The 12,314-nt window shown below is 49.9% G+C and overlaps 6 protein-coding genes across 6 annotated transcripts; 3 read left to right on the top strand and 3 right to left on the bottom strand.

Annotated features, from left to right (window-relative positions):
• Nucleotides 1–47: 47 nt before the first annotated feature.
• On the bottom strand, nucleotides 48–3,207 carry N7533_005477 (uncharacterized protein; the record flags this gene model as incomplete). Its single annotated transcript, XM_057102127.1, has 8 exons — nucleotides 48–61; nucleotides 125–220; nucleotides 300–629; nucleotides 1,497–1,833; nucleotides 1,881–1,937; nucleotides 1,993–2,214; nucleotides 2,262–3,088; nucleotides 3,144–3,207. The coding sequence occupies 8 exons, from the start codon at nucleotides 3,205–3,207 to the stop codon at nucleotides 48–50; spliced, it is 1,947 nt and encodes a 648-aa protein (XP_056961757.1).
• Nucleotides 3,208–3,925: 718 nt separating this feature from the next.
• N7533_005476 (mitochondrial 54S ribosomal protein uL6m) lies at nucleotides 3,926–4,813 on the top strand (the record flags this gene model as incomplete). The annotated part of the gene is made up of 3 exons (XM_057102126.1): nucleotides 3,926–4,193; nucleotides 4,255–4,368; nucleotides 4,440–4,813. The coding sequence occupies 3 exons, from the start codon at nucleotides 3,926–3,928 to the stop codon at nucleotides 4,811–4,813; spliced, it is 756 nt and encodes a 251-aa protein (XP_056961756.1).
• Nucleotides 4,814–5,074: 261 nt separating this feature from the next.
• N7533_005475 (3'(2'),5'-bisphosphate nucleotidase) lies at nucleotides 5,075–6,292 on the bottom strand (the record flags this gene model as incomplete). Its single annotated transcript, XM_057102125.1, has 1 exon — nucleotides 5,075–6,292. One exon carries the CDS (start codon nucleotides 6,290–6,292, stop codon nucleotides 5,075–5,077), a length of 1,218 nt encoding a protein of 405 aa, XP_056961755.1.
• Nucleotides 6,293–7,022: 730 nt separating this feature from the next.
• Nucleotides 7,023–8,367, top strand: N7533_005474 (LSB5 family protein; the record flags this gene model as incomplete). The annotated part of the gene is made up of 4 exons (XM_057102124.1): nucleotides 7,023–7,037; nucleotides 7,103–7,254; nucleotides 7,312–8,304; nucleotides 8,355–8,367. The coding sequence occupies 4 exons, from the start codon at nucleotides 7,023–7,025 to the stop codon at nucleotides 8,365–8,367; spliced, it is 1,173 nt and encodes a 390-aa protein (XP_056961754.1).
• A 252-nt stretch (nucleotides 8,368–8,619) lies between these two features.
• Nucleotides 8,620–10,074, bottom strand: N7533_005473 (nucleic acid/nucleotide deaminase domain-containing protein; the record flags this gene model as incomplete). Its single annotated transcript, XM_057102123.1, has 1 exon — nucleotides 8,620–10,074. One exon carries the CDS (start codon nucleotides 10,072–10,074, stop codon nucleotides 8,620–8,622), a length of 1,455 nt encoding a protein of 484 aa, XP_056961753.1.
• Nucleotides 10,075–11,363: 1,289 nt separating this feature from the next.
• Nucleotides 11,364–12,146, top strand: N7533_005472 (uncharacterized protein; the record flags this gene model as incomplete). The annotated part of the gene is made up of 3 exons (XM_057102122.1): nucleotides 11,364–11,438; nucleotides 11,494–11,796; nucleotides 11,817–12,146. 3 exons carry the CDS (start codon nucleotides 11,364–11,366, stop codon nucleotides 12,144–12,146), a joined length of 708 nt encoding a protein of 235 aa, XP_056961752.1.
• Nucleotides 12,147–12,314: the final 168 nt, after the last annotated feature.

Raw genomic sequence — 12,314 nt, 5'->3', positions numbered from 1 at the left:
ATATTCCATCTGACAGTTCCTTTTAAAAGGTTGGAATTCCATTCGGTTTACTTGGCTGGCTCTGTAACCGATTAGTATGAACCACATGGAACGGAAGTGCCAACACTGGAGCAGCATCACTCACCCTGCTTGGCGGGAGTCTCGGTAGCCTGCTGCGAGGGAACGGCGGCGGCAGCAGCAGTAGCAGGTTCTTCGGCCTTGGGAGCGGCAGTTACAGGGTCTAATAATAACGAGTCAGCCAATACACTTAAAACAGCCAGTACATCATGAGCCACGGCAGATGTGGGCAGTGATCTTACCGGCAGCACCATCTGTGCCAGCAGCAGGAGTAGGGACCGCAGGCTTGGTCTCAGCAGGCGCAGATTCAGCGGGGGCAGCTGGGGTAGCCTCTGGCGTTGGAGTTGGGGCGGTGCCTTCGGTGGGAGCAGCTGGGGTAGCCTCTGGTGTTGGAGTTGGGGCAGTGCCTTCGGTGGGAGCAGCAGGCTGAGCGGGGGTTGCTTCGGGAACAGCAGCAGGAGTGGCAGCAGTCTCAGTAGGCTTTGCATCCGAATTCTGTTGAGCCTTCTTCTCCTTCTTCCGACGAAAGATGTTCTTGAGGCCCTTCTTCACCTGGGCGAAGGCATCGGGAGCTAGTGTGGGGTTAGAGAAAGAGCACTCGAGGAGATCAACGTTTTGGGGGGGAGTTCGTGATGACGATTATTCGAACGAGAATGGAGTGCACTTACGAACACCAGGCATGATGACAGTCACGTAAATACTGGATTATTCCGTGTGGGAATGTATTCGAAGCGTAGCTTTGTAGTTGTTGGAGATTCAGAGGAGGGAAGAAGAGGACGGCAGCTCACTTCCTTCCCTATCCACGTTGCTGGCATTACAGAACACGTGACATGGACGTAGCGCGAGGCAGTGTCCGCTATTTGATAGGTAAAGATTTCATTATTTCCCCTCTACATTAGCTTTATTGGGGTTATTGAAGGTTCGGTATTCAGGGGCGTTGGGGAGATAATTCCAGTCGTCACCCGTGCAGTGAGAGCTAACCATTGGTTCATGTGGGCCAAATCTGGGGCCCGACCCGCTCAGAGACTTGGCCCTGACAGCTTGCAGTGGCGGTGCTGCACATCTTCATCTGAGGGAGGGGGTGAAACACCGTCATCTGGCTTTGGGTCCACTGGTTTAGCGCTTAGATGACCACCGGCCAGCTGTGCCGAGTTTGATTGGGAGCTTTTGGTAGAGCGATTGCAATGTGGAAATTGCATCGCTTGAAAGCTCCTATAGATAGATGGAAGGGTGGATAGAGATGAAACTGTGTAATAAAACCAAATAGGAGGGTATCATACGGCTATATCCGGATAACAACCGACTTATGAGGGCATATATAGCAATATCGAAGCCGCAATATAACTAGAAAAACTGATAGCAAAAGGTCGCAATGATATGACCTGGTTGATGAACATTAGCCGCCGTCTCACCTGTTAAAGAGATTAGAAGTGACTTACCAAGGATAAGAAAGAACAGGCTAATCGCCATCCTGGTGCTCTGCCCCCCGATGAGAATGAGAAGAAGTGCACACACTGTCCATGCTGAAATACCCCCAGAGTGCAACCCGGGTGTGCGTTTGAATTTCACCGTCGCGTCATCGATCATTGAATGCAGGTTGGCAGCTGATATAGCAACTTTCTCCAGCAAAGCTTGAGATACCTGTGCTTTGAATTGCATTTCATCTTGTACTTTGAACTGGGCGGCTAGTAGTTGCGCCTGAGACTGTTGAGCTTGCTGTAGGTCATGGGCTCTGTTGTATGACTGCTCCATGGAGGTCTCCATGGTTTGTAAGCGCTGTTATCATTAGAACAAGACTCAGTCTCGAAGTCAGATACAAATACCTGAGACATTCTGTTCTCCTGCTCCATGATCATGACAAGCCGGCCATTCAGCCATTCCTATAATAGTAAACGTTAGCCCAGAATGAAGTCATCCACTGTCTCAAATACATACCAATGAGGAATCAAATGTCATCAGTCGCTGAAAAAGGCGGGCCATGTCTGTGTCCACGATTGATTCAAGTGAATGATGCAAAACTGAAGCCACATCTCGGTACGCCAGAGCATCTTCTTCATGTATGCGAATCACTTCCTGGCTCCGCGAAATTGTGTTTTCCTGCACTTGATATAGAGTGTCTTGAAGACTTCGAACGGATCCTGAGGTATCTCGAAGTTCCTGCGGGGATTAGTCTCTCCAAAACAATGAAAATGATCAATTGTTACCTTTGCTAGAATTCCCGCCTCTCCCCGAAGATTATCCATAATTGAGCTAGCCGAAGTAGCGACGTTGTCCAAGCCAGACCAAATCTCTCCGAGTAGCCTAGCGAGCGCATTCTGAGTGATAAATGCTGACTTCTCAAGATCCGCCGTGAGACTCTCTTGCATTGTCCTGACCTCTCCCAGAAAGGCATGATGCTGGGATGCTTCCAGGGCGGCATTGTCCAGTGCTGCCCCTAGTCCTTCATGTAGCTTCGAGCTAGTCTTCACAATGGCCCGATGAAGATCCAGCAGTTCCTCTCTTTCCACCTCAATCCGAGCCGCTTGGCAAATGACCATTGCATTCTGTCGGTTGTTGCTATAGGAAGTCCACCACTGAGGTCGCGACTCCAAAGCCTTCAGGCACTGCCTGAGAAGGTCTTCCGGCAAGAGATCGATGCTAGTATCGGGCGATGACCGGGGCTTACTGGTGAACGGGAATCGAAAGTTGGATGTTGGGGGCTGAGAGACTGCCACCGGAAGACAAGGAGAAGGAACTGAGGCGCCGGCACCACTCAATTCGCATATTGCCAGTCGAGCTGCGTAAATAGACCGAATGCGATCCAAGGTTTCATATTCATAAGTGTTCGAATCGCCTGTTTCTTTGCCCCCGACGAATTGACACGATGTGACAAGTCTCGTTACGGCAACACGATTGCAGGATGGTGAAGATTTCATCGAGTCGAGGAGCTGAACTGCTTCGATGAAGATCGCATCGTGCTGTTGGGCTTTGGATCCTAGGTAGGGAAGCACATGGTTGTCACCTGCGATCATCGGTTGGGCCGAGAGGTTACCTGAGGTAATTAGCAGATTGATCAAGGCGAACAGGAACATCTTCAGGAATCACACCATCTGATTTCTCAAATTGTTCGAGCCCGGCCATAGCCCATGCCAATTCAATCATGACCAGCATGAGCCAGGTTCGAGTAGTAGTGAGCCAGCTCATTGTGTCCGGATCTCCGAGTCATCGAGGGTTGGAGAGGTTGAAAGCCAATTCCAGACCAGCGATCAAATCTCAAGGAATATCACGGCGGATGAAAGTTATTAAGGTGAGGTGGTTGTTGGTTGCGGTCCGGGAGAGCTCACTTCCCACGTCGAACATTGTGCCTTCAACATCAAGTCCCCTTCTCTCACTAGCTTCCTCTAAGACCTCTTTGGAAAATCCTAGAGAGTAATTGGAGAGAAGAAAAGATAAATAAATCCTTCTGGGAATATTACCTGGATTCAAATTGAGGCACATGCTGATGCCTAACACCTTCCACTCCAGGGCTGGCATGAATGGTATCTTTTTGACCATCGAACTACTAGTTTTTAGTACTAGTATCATGATACTATCATGATGTACTTAGGACCTGGAGGAAGAAGTATTGGCCATAAAAGCACAAGGCGATAGTGAATTGGACCTTGAAATATGGATAGTACTATTTAACGTCCATTTATCCTCCATAAATATTTCAAACCCGATAAAGGGAAACTTGAACAAGGTGTTGATATTCGGTATATTTATATTGTAGCCTGATTATCAAGGCGATAATACCATATCACGTGGTGACTAACCCGATCGGGCCGGGGTTCTCCTCCGACAAAATCATCGACGCCGCAGCGGAGCTTTGTTCAACACGCCAAACATCATGTCTTTTCTACCTCAACGCTGCGCCCGGCAGCTCCTCCGAGAGCCCTTCCAGCGCGCCTCATTACCTCTTTTCCTCACCCCCGCGTTCTCTCCATCGCGTGCGCAATGCTTCTCGACCACCAACCCAGCGCAATCCCGAATTGGAGGCGCCGCCATCTCCGTTCCCCCAGAGGTGTCTTTCACCCTTATTGACCTGCCCAAGAGCCAGAGCCGCGGTCACGGAAAGGATGTTCCCACCCATGCTGCGCAGATCAAGGGACCGAGGGGTATGTTTTGGGTCTCAGATGACATCTTTCTCCCCAGAGTGCTAACCCACGCGATATCTAGGCGAGATGATCCTCAACATTCCCTCTTTCATGACTGTCAACCACGATCAGACAAGCTTGAAGGCCACTCTCTCTATCCAGGATAGAGAAGTTCCGCACCAGCGTGCTATGTGGGGTAGGTGTCTTCCATTTCCCGCAGCGTGTTGGTATCTGAGTCTAACATGATGGCCAATTGGTCAATTGCAGGTACCACTCGCGCACTCCTTCAGAACCACATCACCGGTGTCTCAGAAGGTCACATTTGTGTCCTGAGTCTTGTCGGTGTCGGTTACAGGGCTACCATCGAACCCAAGGCAACTACCGTTAAGGCGACCTACCCCGGACAGCAGTTTGTTTCGCTGAAGGTCGGCTTCTCCCACCCCATTGAGTTGGGTATTCCAGAGGGCGTCCAGGCCAGCACACCCCAGCCTACCCGTATCCTCCTGGAGAGCGTCGATAAGCGCAAGGTGACACAGTTTGCGGCTGAGATTCGTGAATGGAGACGACCCGAGCCGTACAAGGGCAAGGGTATCTTTGTCAACGGAGAGACTATCAAGCTCAAGGCGAAGAAGATCAAATAGTCTATGGGCGCTTGTGCTTGTGCTTTTTCATTTTCACTTTTGGAACATCGCATTTTGGTTCCCTGTATTCTTATACTCTATCTCCATCACATATGTACTTTTTCCTCCTCTGCCTTCCTCTCTGATCTCTTCCTTCAATTGGTATCACAAATGTGCTCTGGACGCATCAAGCGTGACCCTAACCAGACAAAAAAAAAGTCCCCAATGGCTCAGCCACGGAACCGGGGATGAAAATGGTAACAAATAAAGCTAGAAAGACACTTACAGCTTCAGGACAGTCTTGACGGCATCAATGACCTGCGCCTGGTGAGCCTTGGGAGCAGCAACAACACCCTTGTTGGCAGCGAGAGTCCGGCCCTTGCTGAAGTCCAAACGGGCACCGTAGATGTCAGTGACTTGGCCACCAGCCTCACGGACGATAATGTCACCGGCAGCGTGGTCCCAGATCTTCTCCTGGTAGTCCTTCTTGACGGGCAGACGGAGGTAGATGTCACCAGCACCACGGGCGATCGAGCAGTACTTGGCCTGCGAGTCCAGACGAACGCTAGGGGCGGTGATGCCGAGAAGACCAGCAACGGCGGCATTGTCACCCTGAGCGGAGTGAGCAGCCTCGACACCCTCGCAGAAGACAGCCTGAGCGATATCGGAGACGGGGCGCATGGAGATGGGCTTGCTGGCGGCAAGGGTACCGGTGGTCAGAGGGCGGCTGGTGGCACCTTCACCCAGGACGGCGGAGAAGAGGACGCCGTTGGCGGCGGTCTGGCCTTGCTGGGCACCAGTGTTGGCGTCGATAGTGGCGGCATCATCGACGGGAAGGTTGGGGGTACCAATGGCACCGACCTTGACGTCGCCGTCAACGATCAGACCCAGGCAGACAGCGTACTGACCACCACGGAGGAAACCCTTGGTGCCGTCAATAGGGTCGAGAGCCCAGATACGGCCCTGACCGCCACCAACACTCTTGCCCTCATCGATGATATCCAGCATACTCTGCTCGCTGGCCAGGGAGCCACCGAGCAAGTTGTTGCTCTCCTCATCATCGAGCTTGATGTCCTTGACCAGACGCCAGATCTCGGCGCTCAGATCCTTGTCCTCACGCAGGGAGCTGGCCTCCTCCTCGGCAACAATCTCGTCGTTGGGGAAGTTCTTGCGAATGGCCTGGATGATCAGGGCCTGGGCGCCGAAGTCGCCGATGGTGACGGGGGACTTGTCATCCTTGGAGACGGTACCCTTGGCCTTCTCGAAGAAGACCTTCTGGGTGAGAATGGATGCCCGTTGGACGGCAAGCTCGGCGATGTAGCGTTCTTGGGAGTAAGACATGGTGATGGGGTGAGATGGGGAGGAGAAGTAAGAGAAGTAAGAGAAGAGAGAGAAGGAGGGGATAAGCGCAAGACGGGAGCGGGTCTGAACGACCACTGTGAGAGCCAAAACGACGGTGGAGCAGAGCAGCAGCAGTCCACGTACGCGCGGGGGCTTCATTCGGTGGCTAATTTGCCTGTGCGTGGATTCACCGAGTGCTCAGCTAGGCCACTCGAGTAATTGGAAGAAGTAAATATACTCGTATTCAGTGTATTCAACTATGTTCAAGTATATTTGATTTGAATGATAAGATCTCGGAAATTGAGACACCCCCGCTCTAGTCCCAATTGGGGCATGACTGTCACGGGGGATTTTTGGGGATTTTTGGGAAAGTCTGAGAGTCTCATTATCACCTGGCCAGTCTTCTTCGTACTCGATTACCCTTCCGATCCTCCCGTTCGAGTCCACCATTTTTCCATAATTCGATTCGGCTTTTGTGGGAATCGATCGTTACCCTTTTTTGCGCCCTGCCCCTCTTCGCACCGTTGATCGCCCTGCGGATCTTCCCCGACGTCACCGTCTGCTCGTCTTGTCCCCTTTATCACACCACAACCCCCGGCCAGTTTCACCTTTTGAAACATACTACCCTTCAAAGGACCTCAACACGCTACCTGGGACTAGCGCTACCTCTCATTGAAATCACGCAACCTACTTAACTCCCATTTATTCCATTCAATCCGATCTTGGGCGCAGTGCGGGGTCTTTCGGTCTTTCTTGGCTCGATACGAGTACGCGATACTTTGCCTAGGCACCTAAAGTCAAAAGCCAAAACCACATCTCTTCTCCCGGAAATACCAGATTCTACATCCATCAACCCCCCCCTCGAGGGCATCGTTGAGCTGCGCTCGCCATGTTTCAGTCATCGGTGAGCCGATCTCGGCATGCGATAAGCTGTCTTGTGACTCCACACTGACCTTGCGCCCTCCCTAGAAACCCTACTCGGCCGTGACCGTACAAATAGAGGTCCTGACAAGCGAACAATATGAAGTGGATGATTGGAGCGGTATCGTCGATCTAGTCGAGGTGGTCCGCATCCAGGCCAGTGGCCCGACTGAGGCTAGTCGGGCACTGCGCAAGAAGCTGTGGGTGCGCTCGCCGACACATAGATGACCTCCCTAACTCATGCACGATTTCGATAGGAAATACGGAAACCTACACCGACAATTGCGAGCCCTGACCATCCTCGACTTTCTCATTCAAAACGCCGGCGATCGCTTCCTCCGCGAGTTTGCTGATGAGCCACTCCTTGAACGTCTTCGAATTGCGGGTACAGACTCGGTCTCCGATCCACTGGTGAAGCAGAAATGCAAGGTCCTTTTCGGTCAATGGGCGGTCACTTATAAAGACACAGCGGGCATGTCCAAGATCGCTGCCCTATACAAGCAGCTTCCGAAACGGAAACAGCCGGCAACACAGGCCAAGGCCAAGGTTCTCCGTGATGGGGCAAACCACAACGAGGTGCCTATGGGCCACACGGTATCTGTTTCCGCGGGCAACGGACCATCGACAACCCTGAGCAGTCCAAAGCAGAAGTCGAAATCGAAGAAGGATAAGAAAGAGAAGAAGTTGTCAGTTAGCAAGAGCTTCAACCTGGAGAAAGAGCGACCGGAGATTCTTCAGACACTTGCTTCAGCCTCAGTGGCCAGTACAAATCTGCTGAATGCGCTCAAGCTGGTTAACCGTGAAACCACCCGTATCAGCGAAGACGCCGAGTGCATTAGTCGATTCGAGATCTGCAAGAAGCTCCGACACCGAATTCTGCGCTATATCCAACATATCGAGAGCGAGGAGTTCTTGGGCGGTCTCATTCACGCCAATGAGGAACTCGTGGACGCATTGATGTCCTACGAAGTTTTGGACAAGAGTTACGATTATGACAGTGATAGTGATGACGATGTGCTATCAGGTAACTGGAGGTCCAGAGCGGAGATTGAGGACGAGATGGGCGAAAGCTTTAACGGCTTGAGCGTCAATCCCGCCAAGCCCCCGCGGCCTGTGGCTTCTTCCTCTCGACACGTCATTGAGAGTGAAAGTGAGAGTGAAAGCGAGTCTGAAGAGGAGGACGAAGATAACCCGTTTGGAAATCACAACGCGATTAAGACCCCTGGTGTTGAGAGGGCTGGTTATACCTGGTGAGTTTCCCATATTTGTAGTCTCCAGTTCCCATCTAATATCTTTACAGGAAGGAGGTATAAAACGCGCTTTGATATATAGCCTTTGGACTATAGATGTCCCCTCTATCATCTATGTTCTGTATCTATTCATTTTTAGCCAATATCGCTATACCCAATGATACGACCCTCTTGGTCACTTATTCATAAGATTCTACAACTTGAAGGCATTCCGAGTCCGAGTCTTAAATTGAACTCCGAGTCGGGAATATTTAATACAATAGTTAGTACCTACCTACCTACTAGGTACCTAGGTACAAGTACTAGTCCTAGCATCTATGGATATGTTTTGATCCTGAGCATCACCTCCCCGACAGCAAGAAAGAGTTCATTGCTCTCTGACAAGGAGTACACGGTTTCAAGTTCACCCTTTATGCATTCAACGTCAATAAAATGGTATGTGGTGTCGAGAAGCTTTCTCTTCTCTGCTGTCAGCCTTTCGACGTCATATCCCAGCGTCGCCTCTTTCTTAGTCGCGAAAAGAATTGCGTCCTCGAGGCTGAGGTATACTTCAAACGATTCTGCGACAATATGACGACAGGAACTGCTGCAATTCATGATACCAGTGACCACTTCTCCCTCAACTGGGTACATTGTGTGAACCGAGTCAAAGGAAACGGACTGAATATTCGGTAGTCGATGGGTTGACAAGGCCTTGTCATCTTGCAGCGGAGTTTCTGAGAATTTCGAAGATGTACTCATTGAGGAAACTATTCCCGAGGAAGTCCCCAAGGAAATGCCAGGCATACTTGCTGTGGTCTCCGAAAGACACACTGTAAGGACTGTGCTTTCATTCGGGCAGGGATAAACAGGTAATTTCCCTTGTGCTAAACCCAAGGAAACGCCTCGTCGAAGGTTTTCAATGAGAGTTTTGTTGAGACTCTGCTCGAATAATTTGAAATTTGGAAGACTAGGTAGTCTCCAGTCAGGGTAAAGTCGACCATGTGTTTTGGGAGTATGCATGCGCCCGTACAAGTTAATAAAACTGTTGCATAGGAAACATGCGTCCTTGCTAGAGCTAACCACCCGAGGAAAGATCTTTGGCGCTTGCATTTCGCAAAATGCAATGATCTGAATTTCAGCGTGGATTTTGGCCTTTGGAAGAGCCGCTAAGGCTTCATTATATCTTGAGCTGGCCTCCTCCTTTTTGACCTTCAAGTTGCGACATAGTTGATGAATATTTCCCTGTTTCCTATTGATGAAGCCGTGTCTAGATAAGACAGACTCGGGGCTGAGGAGATTTTCAATGTTCGCTTGTCTCTCAAATGCCTTTTGAGGGAGTTTCGCCAGTTGAACCTTCATGTTTCGCGCCAGGGAAAATTTCTTCGCTATACGATACAGCTGTCTGGAAATTTCCCAGTATCTTGAGACCTTTTTAATCATGTTAGATAGGCTAGATCTCGACGAAGGATCCATGTTTTGATCCGAGATCAAATCCAACAAGCTCTGATATCGTGGAGTCGTCCTTTGTAGATGAAATATTTCCTTTACAAGATCACCCAGCTCATCGAGATTTTGGTGCTTCAACCAGCGATCAATCGATTTCACGACACTTTTTGCCCCGGCAATAAATAAAGACGACGTATGTGATAGATCTGTGGCCTGAAGCTTTTGAGGCGCAATACGTCCAATATTGAAAACTGCCTCTCTGAGTAACTCATGAATGGACTTCCGAGTGTTTTTCCTGTTTTGCTCGAGTCTCAGACGAGATAGTACTCGCGAGGAGCACATTTCGGTGATCGATACAAATATGGCTTTTTGGACTTCTGACTGTACTCTATTTTCTGAGAAGTGTCAGCAGATATTGGTCGTAAAGGCAGACACGTTGCGAACAGCGAGAACATGCCATATAAAGAGTCGTGAAGCACTTTGCATATTCGTTCGAGATTGCCCTTGAGAGTTTCCAGGAGATCATCTCCATCGGCGTGAGTGCTTTTGTTGATGGCGAGAATAATACTCAGCTCGGTTCCTGGTAGATTCTGCTCCACGCAAACTGCGGGGATGTATTCAAAGCCATCCTTTGTCTTTGCCAGAAACGCGAAAGCTTCGGATAAGTCACGCTCCTTATCAAAAGGCAAAACATACGCGTCTTGTTCAACTGGCAAAGGACGGAGTACATTTCTAGTGGCCCGCGCGGGCACCCGCGAAAAGAAAAAGCTAAGAGCTATTCCCTCGGCACAAGCCGATGAGAGAGTTTTGCAATTTTTAGGCATAGAATACTGACATGAACACTGGGCTGGGAATAATAAAACCGTGACAAGGATGAGGGGCGAAGGGGGAGTGGCCCCCGAACTCATGAGCTTTCGATGGTAACTGCATATTCGACATGTTTTGCATGCTGGTGAGCTGGCATTGACGTGGTTTCACGCACCGACAGGGTTTATCATTCGTCGATAAAAGGAATGATAGTTCTCCGATACTTGTCTCACAAAATATTAATCTTATTGGAATTGTAGTCTCCTGACTACTCAACTTTATCTATAGGGGAATAGTGCTCTGAGAGTCATGATATGGGATCTATTTTCATTTCCATTCAATCCCTGCCGATTCTCGCGGGGCCATAACTGGTTCAATCCAATCATAATGTAGAATTTGTTTTTCGGTTGAAGAACCATCAAATATCACTAGTAAGTTTGTTGGCAAAGTTTCTACGTCGGTATTTCATAAACCTTGGATTTTGTTGGTACGGCTTCAATCTGTTCAACAAAAGTGAGAGGGTATAATTCAATGGAGAAAGGCCGAGGCGAATCGTAAACCAGATCAACCAGAAATCAAGTTTTACGAGATAGTAAGGTATTTGGATATTAAAGTCCTCTAAGAGAGACAAGACTCACATGTTGACTTGGCTAAACTTATCTAAAATCGGGAATTGTATAATAATCTCACGCAAGAAAACCTTCATGACAAGATCCAAACCAATACTGCTGCCCCTTGTTAGTTCTCCACTGTGTCTCTACTCATACTATTGCCGGGAAGCCCGGATGCTCCGGACTGCCAGTCAAGGTTCTCGTCAAATCTATATGGACGTGGAACGAGGAGTCAGCGAGCGCGGAGCCTATCTACTCTGGGACCCTGCTAGCTGGAAGAAGATCCGGGTACGTTTTCTACGTCTTCTGCCTCCTTCTTGGCGTGCACCCGGCAGTGAAGTAGGGTGCAGTCTTGGTATACTTCCTTTGTGGGTGGGCCGTCATCTCCGCCTTCGGCCTCTCCATCGTCCTAGCACCATCTCGACTCGTACGGGTTCCTGCGTCCTCGAAGCCCGCCGCCCCCGCGCCCAACCTCCCCACACCCACTGCCCCCGAAGAACCCCAAGGCAACCGGAAAGAAAGTCGCGCCAAGGCAAAAGAGGACAAAGCCACATCCAAGAAGGAGGCTACATCTAAAAAGGACACTGGGTCTAAGAAGAGCAATCAGACCCAACCTGATCCTCAATCCCCAGAGGCCCTCGTCAAGGTCCAAGAAGCCTCACACAGCGACAGAATGAACAGCCCAATGCGCCCCGAGTTAGCTTCGTTCTTGTCTGGCTTTCTACCACCGCTTTGTCAATGGTCACTGCTCCTCTTGTCGAGCCGCGCTACTTTATCCTTCCTTGGGTGATGTGGCGTCTGCACCTACCGTCCTCCCCGACTCCTGCTATGTTCCGTCAGAAACGACCTAAGTTGGAAAGCGAGAAGGCTCGTGAGGATACGATCACCAATGCTCCGAAGTTCCTGGAGACTGTGTGGTTTATCATTATCAATGCTGTGACGGGATATGTTTTCCTTTACAAGGGATTTGAATGGCCCCAGCGGTTCATGTGGTGATCGTTGTATCTTTTATTCTTTAGCTTTAGAAGACTACTGTATATTATTTAGAATTCATTTAGAGGCTGACCTGTGAATTGCGGTTTTAGGGTTAGCTCCTAAATACACTGTATAACCTCTCCACACCACCCCAGGACCTGGACTTAGAATTACTGTCCAGCCAACTAT

The sequence above is a fragment of the Penicillium manginii genome (assembly GCF_028828005.1).
Source record: "Penicillium manginii strain IBT 31320 chromosome Unknown utg000004l:1.0-7231830.0:1.0-7236170.0, whole genome shotgun sequence".
Lineage (NCBI taxonomy): Eukaryota > Fungi > Ascomycota > Eurotiomycetes > Eurotiales > Aspergillaceae > Penicillium > Penicillium manginii.
The sequence above is the reverse complement of the archived record's forward strand: the minus strand, read 5'-3'. Positions and strand labels throughout refer to the sequence as shown.